General features: G+C 32.8%; 1 protein-coding gene across 1 annotated transcript in view; it reads left to right on the forward strand.

Annotated features, from left to right (window-relative positions):
- LOC119607521 overlaps nucleotides 1-14,439 on the forward strand; it is a 181,251-nt gene that overhangs the window by 88,318 nt on the left and 78,494 nt on the right. The window contains 1 exon segment of the mRNA XM_037961464.1: nucleotides 12,159-13,041. Coding sequence (XP_037817392.1) covers nucleotides 12,159-13,041 — 883 coding nt within the window.

Here is a 14,439-nt window from a genome sequence, read left to right on the forward strand (position 1 = left end):
CCAATTTTGATTAAATATATATACAGCAATACTACTACATCTGATTTAAAAGAGATGGATGAACTTAGCTTAAATGGAACATCTTTGAATTGTAAGAGTTCGGTATATGATTCAATAGTGAAAGAAATCACTGGATCTAAGGTAAAATCTCCACTATTTTAGGACCAATTTTTATTAAAATATATATACAGCGATCCTATTTCATCTAATTTCAAACATATGCACAGATTAAGCTTATATGCAACATCTTTAAATAATAAGGTTTCGATCCTATGATGAATCAATAAAAGAAATCACCTTTTCGGATCGAATAGTATCAAATCTTTATTAATATGTCTACATCGACCCATTTCATCCAATTTCAAACAGATGAACGGATTTAGCTCAGCTGAAGATGGACCATTATTGAATGATAAGGTTTCGATCCTATGATGGAACAGTGAAAGAAATCACCTTTTCGGATCGAATAGTATCCAATCTTTATTAATATGTCTACATCGACCGATTTCATCCAATTTCAAACAGATGGACGGACTTAGCTCGGCTGAACCATCTTTGAATTGTAATAGTGCATCCTATGATGAATCAGTGAAAGAAATCTACTCTTTGGATCTAAGTTAAAATATTGGAGCTGGACCGTTTTTGAATTATAAGGTCTCGATACGATAATGAATAAGTAAATGACATCACTTTTTTAAATCTATTTTAAAATATAGGGTCCGATCTTCATTAAAATGTGTACAGAGATGCTATTCTATTCAATTTTAATCAGATAGACGGACATAGCACAACTGGACCATCTTTGAACTACAATGAATCAGTGAATAATATCGTTGGATATAAGTTAAAAATATGGTCCAATATTCAAATATGGACCGATTTTCATTAAGAAGTGTACAGCGATCATATTTCATTCAATTTCAAACAGTTGGACGGACTTAGCTAGACTATCATTGAATAATAGCTGTACGATCCTAAAATCGGTCATTGAATGAAATCACTAGTTCTAAGGTAAAATTGTGGAGTTTAGGTCAAATATGTACCTTCATTGAAATATTTAAAGCAATCTAGCTAAACTAAAACATCTTTGTATATTAAAGGCTCGATCCTGTAATTATCCATTAAACGAAATCACCTTATTGGGTCTAAGGTGTAATAGGGGAACGGATGTTATGAAGTTATCTTCAATATAACGACCAAAAAATGGATTCAAACGGACAGAAATTTTATTTACTCTTTTTCTGTTTGATCCGATAAAAAGTGAATATATTTTTGAAAAAAAAAAAATAACTTCCAAGTTCCACTAATGTTTTGTCGAACAAACTATCCGATTCAAAACGTAACACCTCACATTTAAGTGTAGGTGTTTTAGCCGTTTTATAAAAATGAATCTTATGATTTCTTTAAGAGTATTTCTTTTATTATAGAATCTTTTCTTTTACTTGATTTGTACATTTTGTGTTTGTTTTGAAATCTTTGGCGTTTTAGTAGGAGTTCTTGTTCCATTTTTTTGTTGTCTTCTCTCAATTTCGTATTTCAACAATTCGATTCGTTTCGAATTGTAGTGATGTGTTTTAGTAGTTGCTGTTGTTATATTGTTTTTTGCTATTGTATCTTTTTTATTATTGTGTGAGAAGTTTTCTGATCACTGGCATTTTTCAATGTCTGAGATTATGTCTGGTTTGGGTTTTTTGTTGTGCTGAGTTTTATTTAAAAACTGTAAAATATTCGTGTTTATCATTGGCTGGTTTAAATGTTGAAAAAATTTCATTTAGTTTTTTGTGATTGGATAATCGAATAGTTTTTTGTTTCGCTTCAAATTTTTTTCTCTCTGTTTGGGACTTTTTCAATATACATATGTATGTATATATGGTCTTTTTCCAACATAATAAACTAATGAATCATGTTTAGGTATGTTTGAATAAGATCTTTTTTTCATTCTTTAATATGTAGACATAAAAATTATAAATTTAAGAAAAAAATATTTAAAAACCGTGTATAAAAAGCATTGAAACATAATTTTATGAAATTATAAACCACATTTTATTTGTTTTTTTTTTTTTTGTTAAGAGTGTTTAAAGATCTATAATTATTTAGAAAAATATCAGATTTAGGATTTCACAGGAATTATTTGATCAAAATTATTATTAACGTTCCGTTATTGCGTGCGCTTTCTTTTTGTTATGTTTTAATTTATTAAATTATGGGAGAATTGATAAATTATAAACTTCACCTGATCAATGGGCATTACGAGATTTTGATCAAAAATAGTGGAAAGATTTTAGACTAGACTAAAGAAGAACTATATATAGTCTCGCTTATAAACTGATGTACATTCTTTACTACAGGCATGAATATAAACCGATCTACAATCTCGACTACTCGACTATAGAATGAACTAAGTCTCGACAATAGACCGGACTATAGTCGCGACAATAGACTGGACTGTATGCTCGACCATAAACTGGACTTTAGTCTCGACTATAGACTGGAATATAGTCCCGACTGTAGACTGGAATATAATCTCCAGACTATGGTCTGGAATATAGTCCATATAGACTGGACTAAGGACTAGACTATAGACTGGACTATAGTCCCGACTATAGACTGGACTATAGTCCCGACTATAGACTGGACTATAGTCCCGACTATAGACTGGACTATTGTCCCGACTATAGACTGGACTATAGTCCCGATTATAGAGTCGAATATAGTTCCGACTATAGACTGGACTATAGCCTCGACTATAGATTGCAATATAGACCAGAATATAGACTGTACTATAGTTTCGAATACTGATTGGAATATAGTCCCGACTATAGGCTATATTATAGTCCCGACTATTGACTAGATTATAGTCTTGATTATAGACTGGACTATAATCTCGACTATACACTGGATTATAGTGTCGATTATATATTGGACTATAGTCTCGATTATAGACTGGACTATAGTCTTGACTATAGACTGGCTATAGTCGAAACTATAGTCCAGAATAGATTATAGTCTCGACTATATAGTCTCAGCTATAGTCTAGAGTGTAGTCTTGAATAGAGACCAGATTTGACTAGACTATAATCGCGACTGTAGTCGAGGTAATAGTCGAGGTTATAAACTAGATTATAGACTAGACTATAGACTAGACTACAGAATAGACTACACTATAGACTAGACTATAGACGTGACTACAGACGTGACTATAGACTATAGACTACACTATAGACTAGACTACAGACTAGACTAGACTATAGACTAGACTATAGACTAGACTATAGACTAGACTATAGACAAGACTATAGACTAGACTATAGACTAGACTATAGACTAGACTATAGACTAGACTATAGACTAGACTATAGACTAGACTATAGACTAGACTATAGACTAGACTATAGACTAGACTATAGACTAGACTATAGACTAGACTATAGACTAGACTATAGACTAGACTATAGACTAGACTATAGACTAGACTATAGACTAGACTATAGACTAGACTATAGACTAGACTATGACTAGACTATAGACTAGACTATAGACTAGACTAAGACTAGACTATAGACTAGACTATAGACTAGACTATAGACTAGACTATAGACTAGACTATAGACTAGACTATAGACTAGACTATAGACTAGACTATAGACTAGACTATAGACTAGACTATAGACTATACTATAGACTACTAGACTATAGACTAGACTATAGACTAGACTATAGACTAGACTATAGACTAGACTATAGACTAGACTATAGACTAGACTATAGACTAGACTATAGACTAGACTATAGACTAGACTATAGACTAGACTATAGACTAGACTATAGACTAGACTATAGACTAGACTATAGACTAGACTATAGACTAGACTATAGACTAGACTATAGACTAGACTATAGACTAGACTATAGACTAGACTATAGACTAGACTATAGACTAGACTATAGACTAGACTATAGACTAGACTATAGACTAGACTATAGACTAGACTATAGACTAGACTATAGACTAGACTATAGACTAGACTATAGACTAGACTATAGACTAGACTATAGACTAGACTATAGACTAGACTATAGACTAGACTATAGACTAGACTATAGACTAGACTATAGACTAGACTATAGACTAGACTATAGACTAGACTATAGACTAGAATATAGACTAGACTATAGAATAGACTATAGAATAGACTATAGAATAGACTATAGAATAGACTATAGAATAGACTATAGACTAGACTATACTATAGGCTAGATTTTATTCTAGACTATAGGCTAGACTATAGACTAGACTATAGACTAGACTATAGACTAGACTATAGACTAGACTATAGACTAGAATATAGACTAGACTATAGAATAGACTATAGAATAGACTATAGACTAGACTATACTATAGGCTAGATTTTAGTCTAGACTATAGACTAGACTATAGACTAGACTATAGAATAGACTAGACTATAGACTAGACTATACTATAGGCTAGATTTTAGTCTAGACTATAGACTAGACTATAGGCTAGACTAAATAGGACGCTAAAGTCTCGACTATAGACTGGACTTAAGTATCGACTAGACTATAGTCTCGTCTGTGTTCCAGTTAAAGAATATATATTAAACTTTAGTTGAGACACAGGTAAGGCATTGTCATACCGATAAGCTTTAAGTCTGTATAATATCACCTTAAAAATGACTTTATCTTTTATACTTACTTTTCTAGTCCGTCGTAATGCAAACTGTGTTCTGCGTGATCATGTGTTTTATGAGAAATACAATTCTCATTAAAAAAGATAAAAATCGCAACCGCTTAAAATATCCTTAGGAATTTATTCCCTTCCGTTAATCCTCTTTTTATGTTAATTTTTCGTAAAACAGCTTCCAATAATAATTTCTTACTTTATCCCTCAAACACCAGTAGTTTTCATATAATACACTAACAGATCATAAGGCTTAAGTCTAATAATTATTTTTTAGTATTCAAAATAAATTGCCTAAAGATAATTTGTTTTTAAGAATATCAAGTTGAAACCCCCAAATTATTAAAGTCTGGCATGAAAAAACACAAAAAGATTTGACAAAATTTCTACAGTAGCCTCAACAAGTTAGCGACCAGCAACGACAAAAGTAATCGATCTTTTAGTTAGTTTTACTTTAACAATATATGTATATGTAGGTATTTCTTCTTAAGACAACTTATAATCAAGTAAAAACAAAATCATTTTAAGTAAAAATCTGGTGGACAAGTCTTATGATCTTAAAGGTTTTAAAATGAATTGCAAACGCTTTAACAATTTTTTGTTTTTGTCTTAAAGATGTGCTGTTGTATTACTTATTATATTTTTTAGGTTTAGCCTAAAGGTTTTTTAAAATATCATGCATCCATCCTATTCCCTCAAACTTCCATCCAACCATGAATGAATCTGACTTTTACTTAACTGTACTGGCTTAATACTTCGTGCTGCTCGTGTGTATTTATTATTATAGTAGTTGTTGTTGTTGCTGTTGATACGCACATGTCAAAAAATTGACGAAAATTCGATCAACAAAAATTTTAATTGATCGCCCTGCAGTTATGATGAAATTGATCTTTAGCATATTTGCTGCTGTATGCAATACATATTTATATCTCATAATGTATAAGAGTTTATTCAAGTTTAAATATAAATTGATTATGACTACCCGGCAGATGTAAAGTTGACAATTGTCAGTTTTGATTTTTTTCTTAGGTTTCAGAGATACCAATTCTATAAAGAAGAGCCTCCAATAATTTAGCTAACCTTTAGATTTGGAACCACAGTGTGGTGAAAATCACTCAGCTATTGTAGTGAAATATAATAGAGTCTCTGGCTCGAAATCGAACCCACAACCCCAGATTAATTAATTAATTGGGGTAACGAATGACTATAAACCGATGGCATGTATTAAATAATATAAATCGTTAATTTGATTTCGAAAGAGATATATTTTCTTTTAAGGTTTTTAGTTCTGCAGGGCCTTGCCTTAAGTATTTGAGTATTGGTGCGCCTTGAGCTGGTGTTAGTACGAATGTTCAGTGATTATGATTATGATAATAGGAGCTACTGCATATTGCTTATAAGACAGAGTAAAGAAAACTGAGGCCCCGAAATCTGATTAACGAATTCATAAATCATTCGCCTTAAGTAGGTTTCTCTCAAACTTTATCCATTTCACTCACTTAAGTTTAATATGTGACATTGATTTCACTTTCATTGCCATAGATTTTCTGATCGATTTCTCGACATCGTCTAAATATTTATACTTATATCGACATACATGGAAATATTGGTCCAAAACCCTTAAGAGGTTTGCAGGGAAAGCGGTCTATTCTTCAACGAACGAACCAACCAACCAACAACGAACGAACGAACAACGAACGAAACGAACGAACGAACGAACGAACGAACGAACGAACGAACGAACGAACGAACGAACGAACGAACGAACGAACGAACGAACGAACGAACGAACGAAAACGAACGAACACGAACGAACGAACGAACGAACGAACGAACGAACGAACGAACGAACGAACGAACGAACGAACGAACGAACGAAACGAACAACGAACGAACGAACGAACGAACGAACGAACGAACGAACGAACGAACACGAACGAACGAACGAACGAACGAACGAACGAACGAACGAACGAACGAACGACGAACGAACGAACGAACGAACTAACGAAACAACGAACGAACGAACGAACGAAAAGAACGAACGAACTAACGAACGAACGAACGAAAGAAAGAACGAACGAACTAACGAACGAACGAACGAACGAACGAACGAACGAACGAAACGAACGAACGAACGAAAGAACGAAACGAACGAACGAACGAACGAACGAACGAACGAACGAACGAACGAACAACGAACGAACGAACGAAACGAACGAACGAACGAACGAACGAACGAACGAAAGAACGAACGAACGAACGAACGAACGAACGAACGAACGAACGAACGAACGAACGAACGAACGAAAACGAACGAAGAACGAACGAACGAACGAACGAACGAAAACGAACGAACGAACGAACGAAAACGAACGAACGAACGAACGAACGAACGAACGAACGAACGAAACGAACGAACTAACGAACGAACTAACGAACGAACAACGAACGAAAGAACGAACGAACAACGAACGAACGAACGAACTAACTAACTAACTAACGAACGAACGAACTAACTAACTAACTAACTACTAACTAACTAACTAACTAACGAACTAACTAACTAACTAACGAACTAACTAACTAACTAACTACTAACTAACTAACTAACTAACCTAACTAACTAACTAACGAACTAACTAACTAACTAACTAACTAACTAACTAACTAACTAACTAACTAACTAACTAACTAACTAACTAACTAACTATGTTTATAGCCCTAATTTCTATGTTTAATGGCCCCTATATTAGGCAGGGTTAGACTTCTGTTAAATGATTTTTCATTTTAATTTTGAAATGTCCTTAATATGGCAAGTTTGCTGCTGTTTCATTTTCTTAAACTATTGATTAACATTCATCATTGAGCATTACATATTATGAAGTGCAGGCAATTTTGCTGCAGCCGAGTTTAAGTAATATCCCTAAAGTGCTTACATACGCCAGACGCCTAAAAGTAAGCAAATGTTTGTAATGAAAAATTCGGCGCTTATACAAAAGAACCTACCGGAAATTTAAATGCCTTAAAGCGAAAAAAATGAAACACAGTCAATACAAAAAAACTATCAGTTCTTAAAAAAATTTGCAAGTTTTTTTTAGGATGCTACTTGCTTGCTTTAATATTAGTGTTATTTTGCCAGAATATTTTCAGATATAATGATTGTTATCATATTTAAATTTTAAAAGCTTAGTCTACTACACTCTCGGGTTTGGAAACAAAATTAAATTTTGTTAAAAAAAATTTTACAAAATACTCATACATATTTAATTTTTATAATCCTCATTAGTTTGAAAATCACGTCCTTTTTTGTGGCCAAAAACAGAGTTAATTTTTTGTGCCTCTTCTTCGATCACCAGTCAGTGTGTCTGAGTGTGTGTTGTTTGGTTTCGTCTTTAGTTTAACTAAAACTTGACAAATAACTTATGGAAGAGACTCTTTTTTTGTTTTTGTTACTATAGCCCCCATGTGATATAAGCTGCCAATCATTTTGGGCAACTGTTGTTGCTGCTGCTGGTGATGTTGAAAGTAACTTTTTTCTTTACTTAGATTTTGATCTTCACTAAGACCTTCTTTAGTACAATTTTAAGCAAAGTTGGTAGACAAAAAAGGAAAAAAAGAAAGAAGGAATTGTATGTTTATCTTTAAGAATTTTGTATCACTTGTAGGAACAATGTCTGATACTAAATATTTTTTTTTTTTTATTTTCATTTTTGATGATTGTGAAAAACAAGCAAAAATCCCAAATTGTCTTCATACTTTAGCTTCTGTTTTGCGCCACCAAAAATATTCATTTGTTTCTGTTCTTGTTAAGGTTGTTGTTATTTGTGGTCAATGGTGATGATGCTGTGCACTTGGTTTTTTTTGCTGGTGATTTTTCATCATCTTCGAAATTTTCGTAATTTCTCTTATTGGAATGTTTCCCTTGTAGTTTTTTGTTTGTATGTTGCTGCTTCTGCAACAACATGTTGTTGCTTGTGTTATTATTAGGTTTAAATTCATCAATTGTTACCTTCCAACGTTGACGTTTACTTGTCTCATAATAATACATCGCAACAGGTAGTCTTTAGTCTTCAAATAAATTATTATATTGAAACTTGATTTGTTATCATGATGTTATTTTCTTCAATTTTTTTTTTTTGGTTTGTAGTTCTTTGTTTTATTTCAAAAATGTATGTTTTGTGTGTTGTATGTATTTTATATTAATTTGTGGATGGCTTCACACTTAGGAAAATTTATATGAAACGGATTAGGAGTTTGTATATATTAAAGGAGGTTGTTTATAGGTTACATCAAATCCGAAGAAATATACTATCGAACAACAACTCCCGATAGACAGACTAGAATACCACCAGCTAACCTATCAGAGGTACTCTTTGATTAAAAATCATTTCCCTATTTCCTCATCTATAGAAAAATCGATTTCTTTAAAGACCTATAAAATTTAGTATACGGCAGATAGACGAACAAAGTTCAATGCTAGTCCAGTTCTAGTTCATTTCTAGTTCAGTTCTAGTTCATTTCTAGTTCAGTTCTAGTTCAGTTCTAGTTCAGTTCTAGTTCAGTTCTAGTTCAGTTCTAGTTCAGTTCTAGTTCCAGTTCAGTTCTAGTTCAGTTCTAGTTCTAGTTCAGTTCTAGTTCAGTTCTAGTTCAGTTCTAGTTCAGTTCTAGTTCAGTTCTAGTTCAGTTCTAGTTCAGTTCTAGTTCAGTTCTAGTTCAGTTCTAGTTCAGTTCTAGTTCAGTTCTAGTTCAGTTCTAGTTCAGTTCTAGTTCAGTTCTAGTTCAGTTCTAGTTCAGTTCTAGTTCAGTTCTAGTTCAGTTCTAGTTCAGTTCTAGTTCAGTTCTAGTTCAGTTCTAGTTCAGTTCTAGTTCAGTTCTAGTTCAGTTCTAGTTCAGTTCTAGTTCAGTTCCAGTTCAGTTCTAGTTCAGTTCTAGTTCAGTTCTAGTTCAGTTCTAGTTCAGTTCTAGTTCAGTTCTAGTTCAGTTCTAGTTCAGTTCTAGTTCAGTTCTAGTTCAGTTCTAGTTCAGTTCTAGTTCAGTTCTAGTTCAGTTCTAGTTCAGTTCTAGTTCAGTTCTAGTTCAGTTCTAGTTCAGTTCTAGTTCAGTTCTAGTTCAGTTCTAGTTCAGTTCTAGTTCAGTTCTAGTTCAGTTCTAGTTCAGTTCTAGTTCAGTTCTAGTTCAGTTCTAGTTCAGTTCTAGTTCAGTTCTAGTTCAGTTCTAGTTCAGTTCTAGTTCAGTTCTAGTTCAGCTCTAGTTCAGTTCTAGTTCAGTTCTAGTTCAGTTCTAGTTCAGTTCTATTTCAGTTCTAGTTCAGTTCTAGTTCAGTTCTAGTTCAGTTCTAGTTCAGTTCTAGTTCAGTTCTATTTCAGTTCTAGTTCAGTTCTAGTTCTAGTTCAGTTCTAGTTCAGTTCTAGTTCAGTTCTAGTTCAGTTCTAGTTCAGTTCTAGATCAGTTCTAGTTCAGTTCTAGTTCAGTTCTAGTTCAGTTCTAGTTCAGTTCTAGTTCAGTTCTAGTTCAGTTCTAGTTCAGTTCTAGTTCAGTTCTAGTTCAGTTCTAGTTCAGTTCTAGTTCAGTTCTAGTTCAGTTCTAGTTCAGTTCTAGTTCAGTTCTAGTTCAGTTCTAGTTTCAGTCTAGTCAGTTCTAGTTCAGTTCTAGTTCAGTTCTAGTTCAGTTCTAGTTCAGTTCTAGTTTCAGTCTAGTTCAAGTTCTAGTTCAGTTCTAGTTCAGTTCTAGTTCAGTTCTAGTTCAGTTCTAGTTCAGTTCTAGTTCAGTTCTATTCAGTTCTAGTTCAGTTCTAGTTCAGTTCTAGTTCAGTTCTAGTTCAGTTCTAGTTCAGTTCCTAGTTCAGTTCTAGTTCAGTTCTAGTTCAGTTTCTAGTTCAGTTCTAGTTTCAGTTCTAGTTCAGTTCTAGTTCAGTTCTAGTTCAGTCTAGTTCAGTTCTAGTTCAGTTCTAGTTCAGTTCTAGTTCAGTTCTGTTCAGTCTAGTTCAGTTCTAGTTCAGTTCTAGTTCAGTTTCTAGTTCAGATTCTAGTTCAGTTCTAGTTCAGTTCTAGTTCAGTTCTAGTTCAGTTCTAGTTCAGGTTCTAGTTCAGTTCTAGTTCAGTTCTTAGTTCAGTTCTAGTTCAGTCATTAAGTTTCTAGTCGTCTAGTTCAGTTCTAGTTTCAGTTCTCGTGTCAGTTCTAGTTCAGTTCTAGTTCAAGTTCTTAGTTCAGTTCTAGTTCAGTTCTAGTTTCAGTTTCTAGTTCAGTTCTAGTTCAAGTTCTAGTTCAGTTCTAGTTCATTTCTAGTTCAGTTCTAGTTCAGTTCTAGTTCAGTTCTAGTTCAGTTCTTAGTTCAGTTCTAGTCAGTTTATGTTTCAGTTCTAGTTCAGTTCTAGTTCAGTTCTAGTCAGTTCTAGTTCTAGTTCAGTCTAGTTCCGTTCTAGTCAGTTCTAGTTTCAGTTTCTAGTTCAGTTCTAGTTCAGTTCTAGTTCGTTTCTAGTTCAGTTCTAGTTCAGTTCTAGTTCAGTTCTAGTTCAGTTCTAGTTCAGTTCTAGTTCTAGTTCAGTTCTAGTTCAGATCTAGTTCAGTTCTAGTTCAGTTCTAGTTCAGTTCTAGTTCAGTTCTAGTTTTCCAAAAATTTTTTATAGAGAATTTTGGAAAATGTCTTATTTTTATAGAAAATTTATTATTTGTACAAAACTAAATTGTAATTTTCTACTTTTAATAAATGCAAAGTTGTTCTTCTTATTAAAAATTATCTATAAATTACAAATTTGGTTTCCAAAAAACAATCTATGAATTTTCTAGATACATTTCTTAATTTTTTTTTCGATCTTCAATACACTGACAAAATATCTGCCAGTTAATTTAGCATTTAATAAAACAACATTTAAACTCGTTAAATTCTCTACTTATTTATTTATTTATTTTATTTCTCCGTCACTCACCAAATCGTGTTGTCAATTTGTCTTAATAAATAAATCTTTTCAATTTGATTTGTCACATTAATTTGTATAAGTAAGCAAACATTGATCATATACAAATGATCATTGGTATTGATCAATTTAACACTAATACTATAAAAAATGACAACACAAATAAACAACAACAACAGCAGCAACACAATTGCAAACAAACTATTGATCTTTGAATTAAACAAATAAAATTCAATATAATACCCACAAACGAATAATAAAATAAATAAATTGAAAATTTGGGTTATTTTCTTTACTGATTGATGAACAAATAAACCAATTGTTTGAGTGAATAAAAATAAAAGATTTAGATACCGAAAGAAATTGTATTTAATAAAAACGAACTTAAAAACATAGAAATGCTTAATAACGGAAAACATTCATAAATATTGAGTTAAATAAATAACCAATCAGTTTAGATAGTATTTAAGGAAAAATTAAATTTAATTTGTTTAGTTATTATTGATTTTATTTATTTCATTTTTTTTGTAATTTTTTTGCAGAGTCAAGCTTTAGCTTTAACACGTGTAGCCAATGCAGCAGCTGCGGCTGCCGCAGCAAATGCCAAATCACCGACAGCCGATAATAATATGCACCCAGATGTGGTGGTTAAAAGAGAACATTCTCTAACACCACCACCGCCATCAGCACTACCCTCACTACCACCGCCTTCCACGCCTAGCAATAATGCCACCTCATCCACCTTACGCCATTCACCCACTAGTAGCAATACAAATGCACAAAATTCAACAAATACCAATACAAATACAATGGATGAAAGCCACCAAAGTAATACGTCATTGCAGCACAGTCGTAGACCCTCATTACAGGGTGTACAAGATAAATTGGCACAATTGCAACAATTACAGCAACAGCATCAACAACATCATCATCAACAGCAGCAGCAGCATCAGCAAACAAATGATGAACAACTACAACGTAGTCCACGATTTTCATCAAGTAATTTATCAGCAAATCTGAATACCACACCATCGCCCCGACATGATTTGGTACATACGCCCAACCACAATTTAACAGCCAATGCCAATCCAACAACGTCTAGTCAGAATAGCTCAACACCAAAGTTAACAACTGATAGAGATGACCACCATCATTCACTTCCTCATCAGTTGCAACAACAGCAACAACAACATCAACAGCAGCAGCAAAGGTCTACCGAAACTCATGCACCACGAGTAATGGGTAGTATAACTTGTTTACCACCATCGGCTTTAAATGCTGTAGCAGCAGCTGCTGCAGCTCAACAGCAACAACAACAACAGCAGCAGCAGCAACAACAACTTCAGCCCACAGATAAATTACTTGCCTCACCAGCTGCTTCGGCTATGGAGCAACGTAAAGATTTTGATGTTACAAAAGTTAATTGTAAGTACAAATTGAAATTTATATTTTTCATATCACATGTAAACCCATTAGGAAATTTTATGGAATTGATAGGATCATGAAAGGGGTATATAGTAGATATATATTTTTGTTAAAAAGTAACTACATACATACTCCATTTTGATTGGGAAATATATAATGACCATGGACTTTATTACAAACCAATAAGTACCACAAAGTCCAATAACATAGTGAGCCACCCAGATCGTATATCTGCAATATCAAAAAGTCCCCTTTTAAAGATTTCATGTTTCTAGGATCAATATTATAAAAAAATCAGAAAGTACCGTTTAAAGAACTCCGAGCTCTACATGCTTAATTTCATGATTTTAGGTTCAATTTAATAGAAAACTCAAGAAAGTACCAGTCGAAGTATGATAAAGTACCAATAAGTTCAATTTAATAGAAAACACAAAAAGTACCAGTCGAAGGACAAAAAAGTACAAAAAAGTCTCCTTTTATAGATTCTCATTAACTCCGGGCTCTACATGCTAAATTTCATGTTCCTAAGTTCAATATTATAGAAAACTCAAAAAGTACCAGTTAAGAAACTTAATTTCTTGTTTCTAGGCTCATTATTATAGAATATTAAAAAAATACAATTTAAAAAGAAAAAATACCAAAAATTTCCCTTTTATAGAAATGAGTTTGAATAAAATCAATTTTCCCTTTTTTCCACCTTTTGGTACTTTTTTCTCTCTATTGAAGTAATAAACATTTTATTCCGAAAAGTTGCAATATCATAGTAGGAGCCCATCATTAAGTATTCATTCACATAGGAAACAATGTTTTATGCAAAAAAGTACCAAAAATAGGTACAATTTTCTGCCCTTAAACGTTCGAATATCCAAAAGAAACTAAATTCGTATTTTTATTTTTTCGTTAAGTTATAAAGGAGTCAAAAATATCATTTATATGTTCACTGGTTTAAAAGATACATGGGGTGCAAAAAAAGTACCAAAATACAGTTTTTACCCGTTTATTCCCTAAAGTACCAGACACCTGTACGTTTATTTTTGAAATTAACGACGATAAGCATTGAACTGTTCTTCTAAATTTTCGAAATTTCTCATTTTATAGAAATCTTTTCGAAATTTATCTTTTTATAGAATACTTTTAAAAAATATATTATTTTTATATAAAACTAGCTATACACAGTGTGCTTTGCTACCCTAAACAATATAAATAGTATTTCATATGGGAGATTCCACGCAAGGATTCTAGCTCTAATACGAATTTTAGTATTTATTTCATAAGGGAAGTCCCCGCCACTATATTAAACATGTGTTCACATGGATGTCAAAGTTCTTCGTGCAAAATTTTGGGATTATAGTTCCAATAGGTTCCCAAAATTATTCTTTTAATAGAAAACTTTTCGAA

The sequence above is a fragment of the Lucilia sericata genome, unplaced genomic scaffold (genome assembly GCF_015586225.1).
Source record: "Lucilia sericata isolate MDLA Ls3-8-SP2 unplaced genomic scaffold, ASM1558622v1 Contig000700F_arrow, whole genome shotgun sequence".
Classification (NCBI taxonomy): Eukaryota; Metazoa; Arthropoda; class Insecta; order Diptera; family Calliphoridae; genus Lucilia; species Lucilia sericata.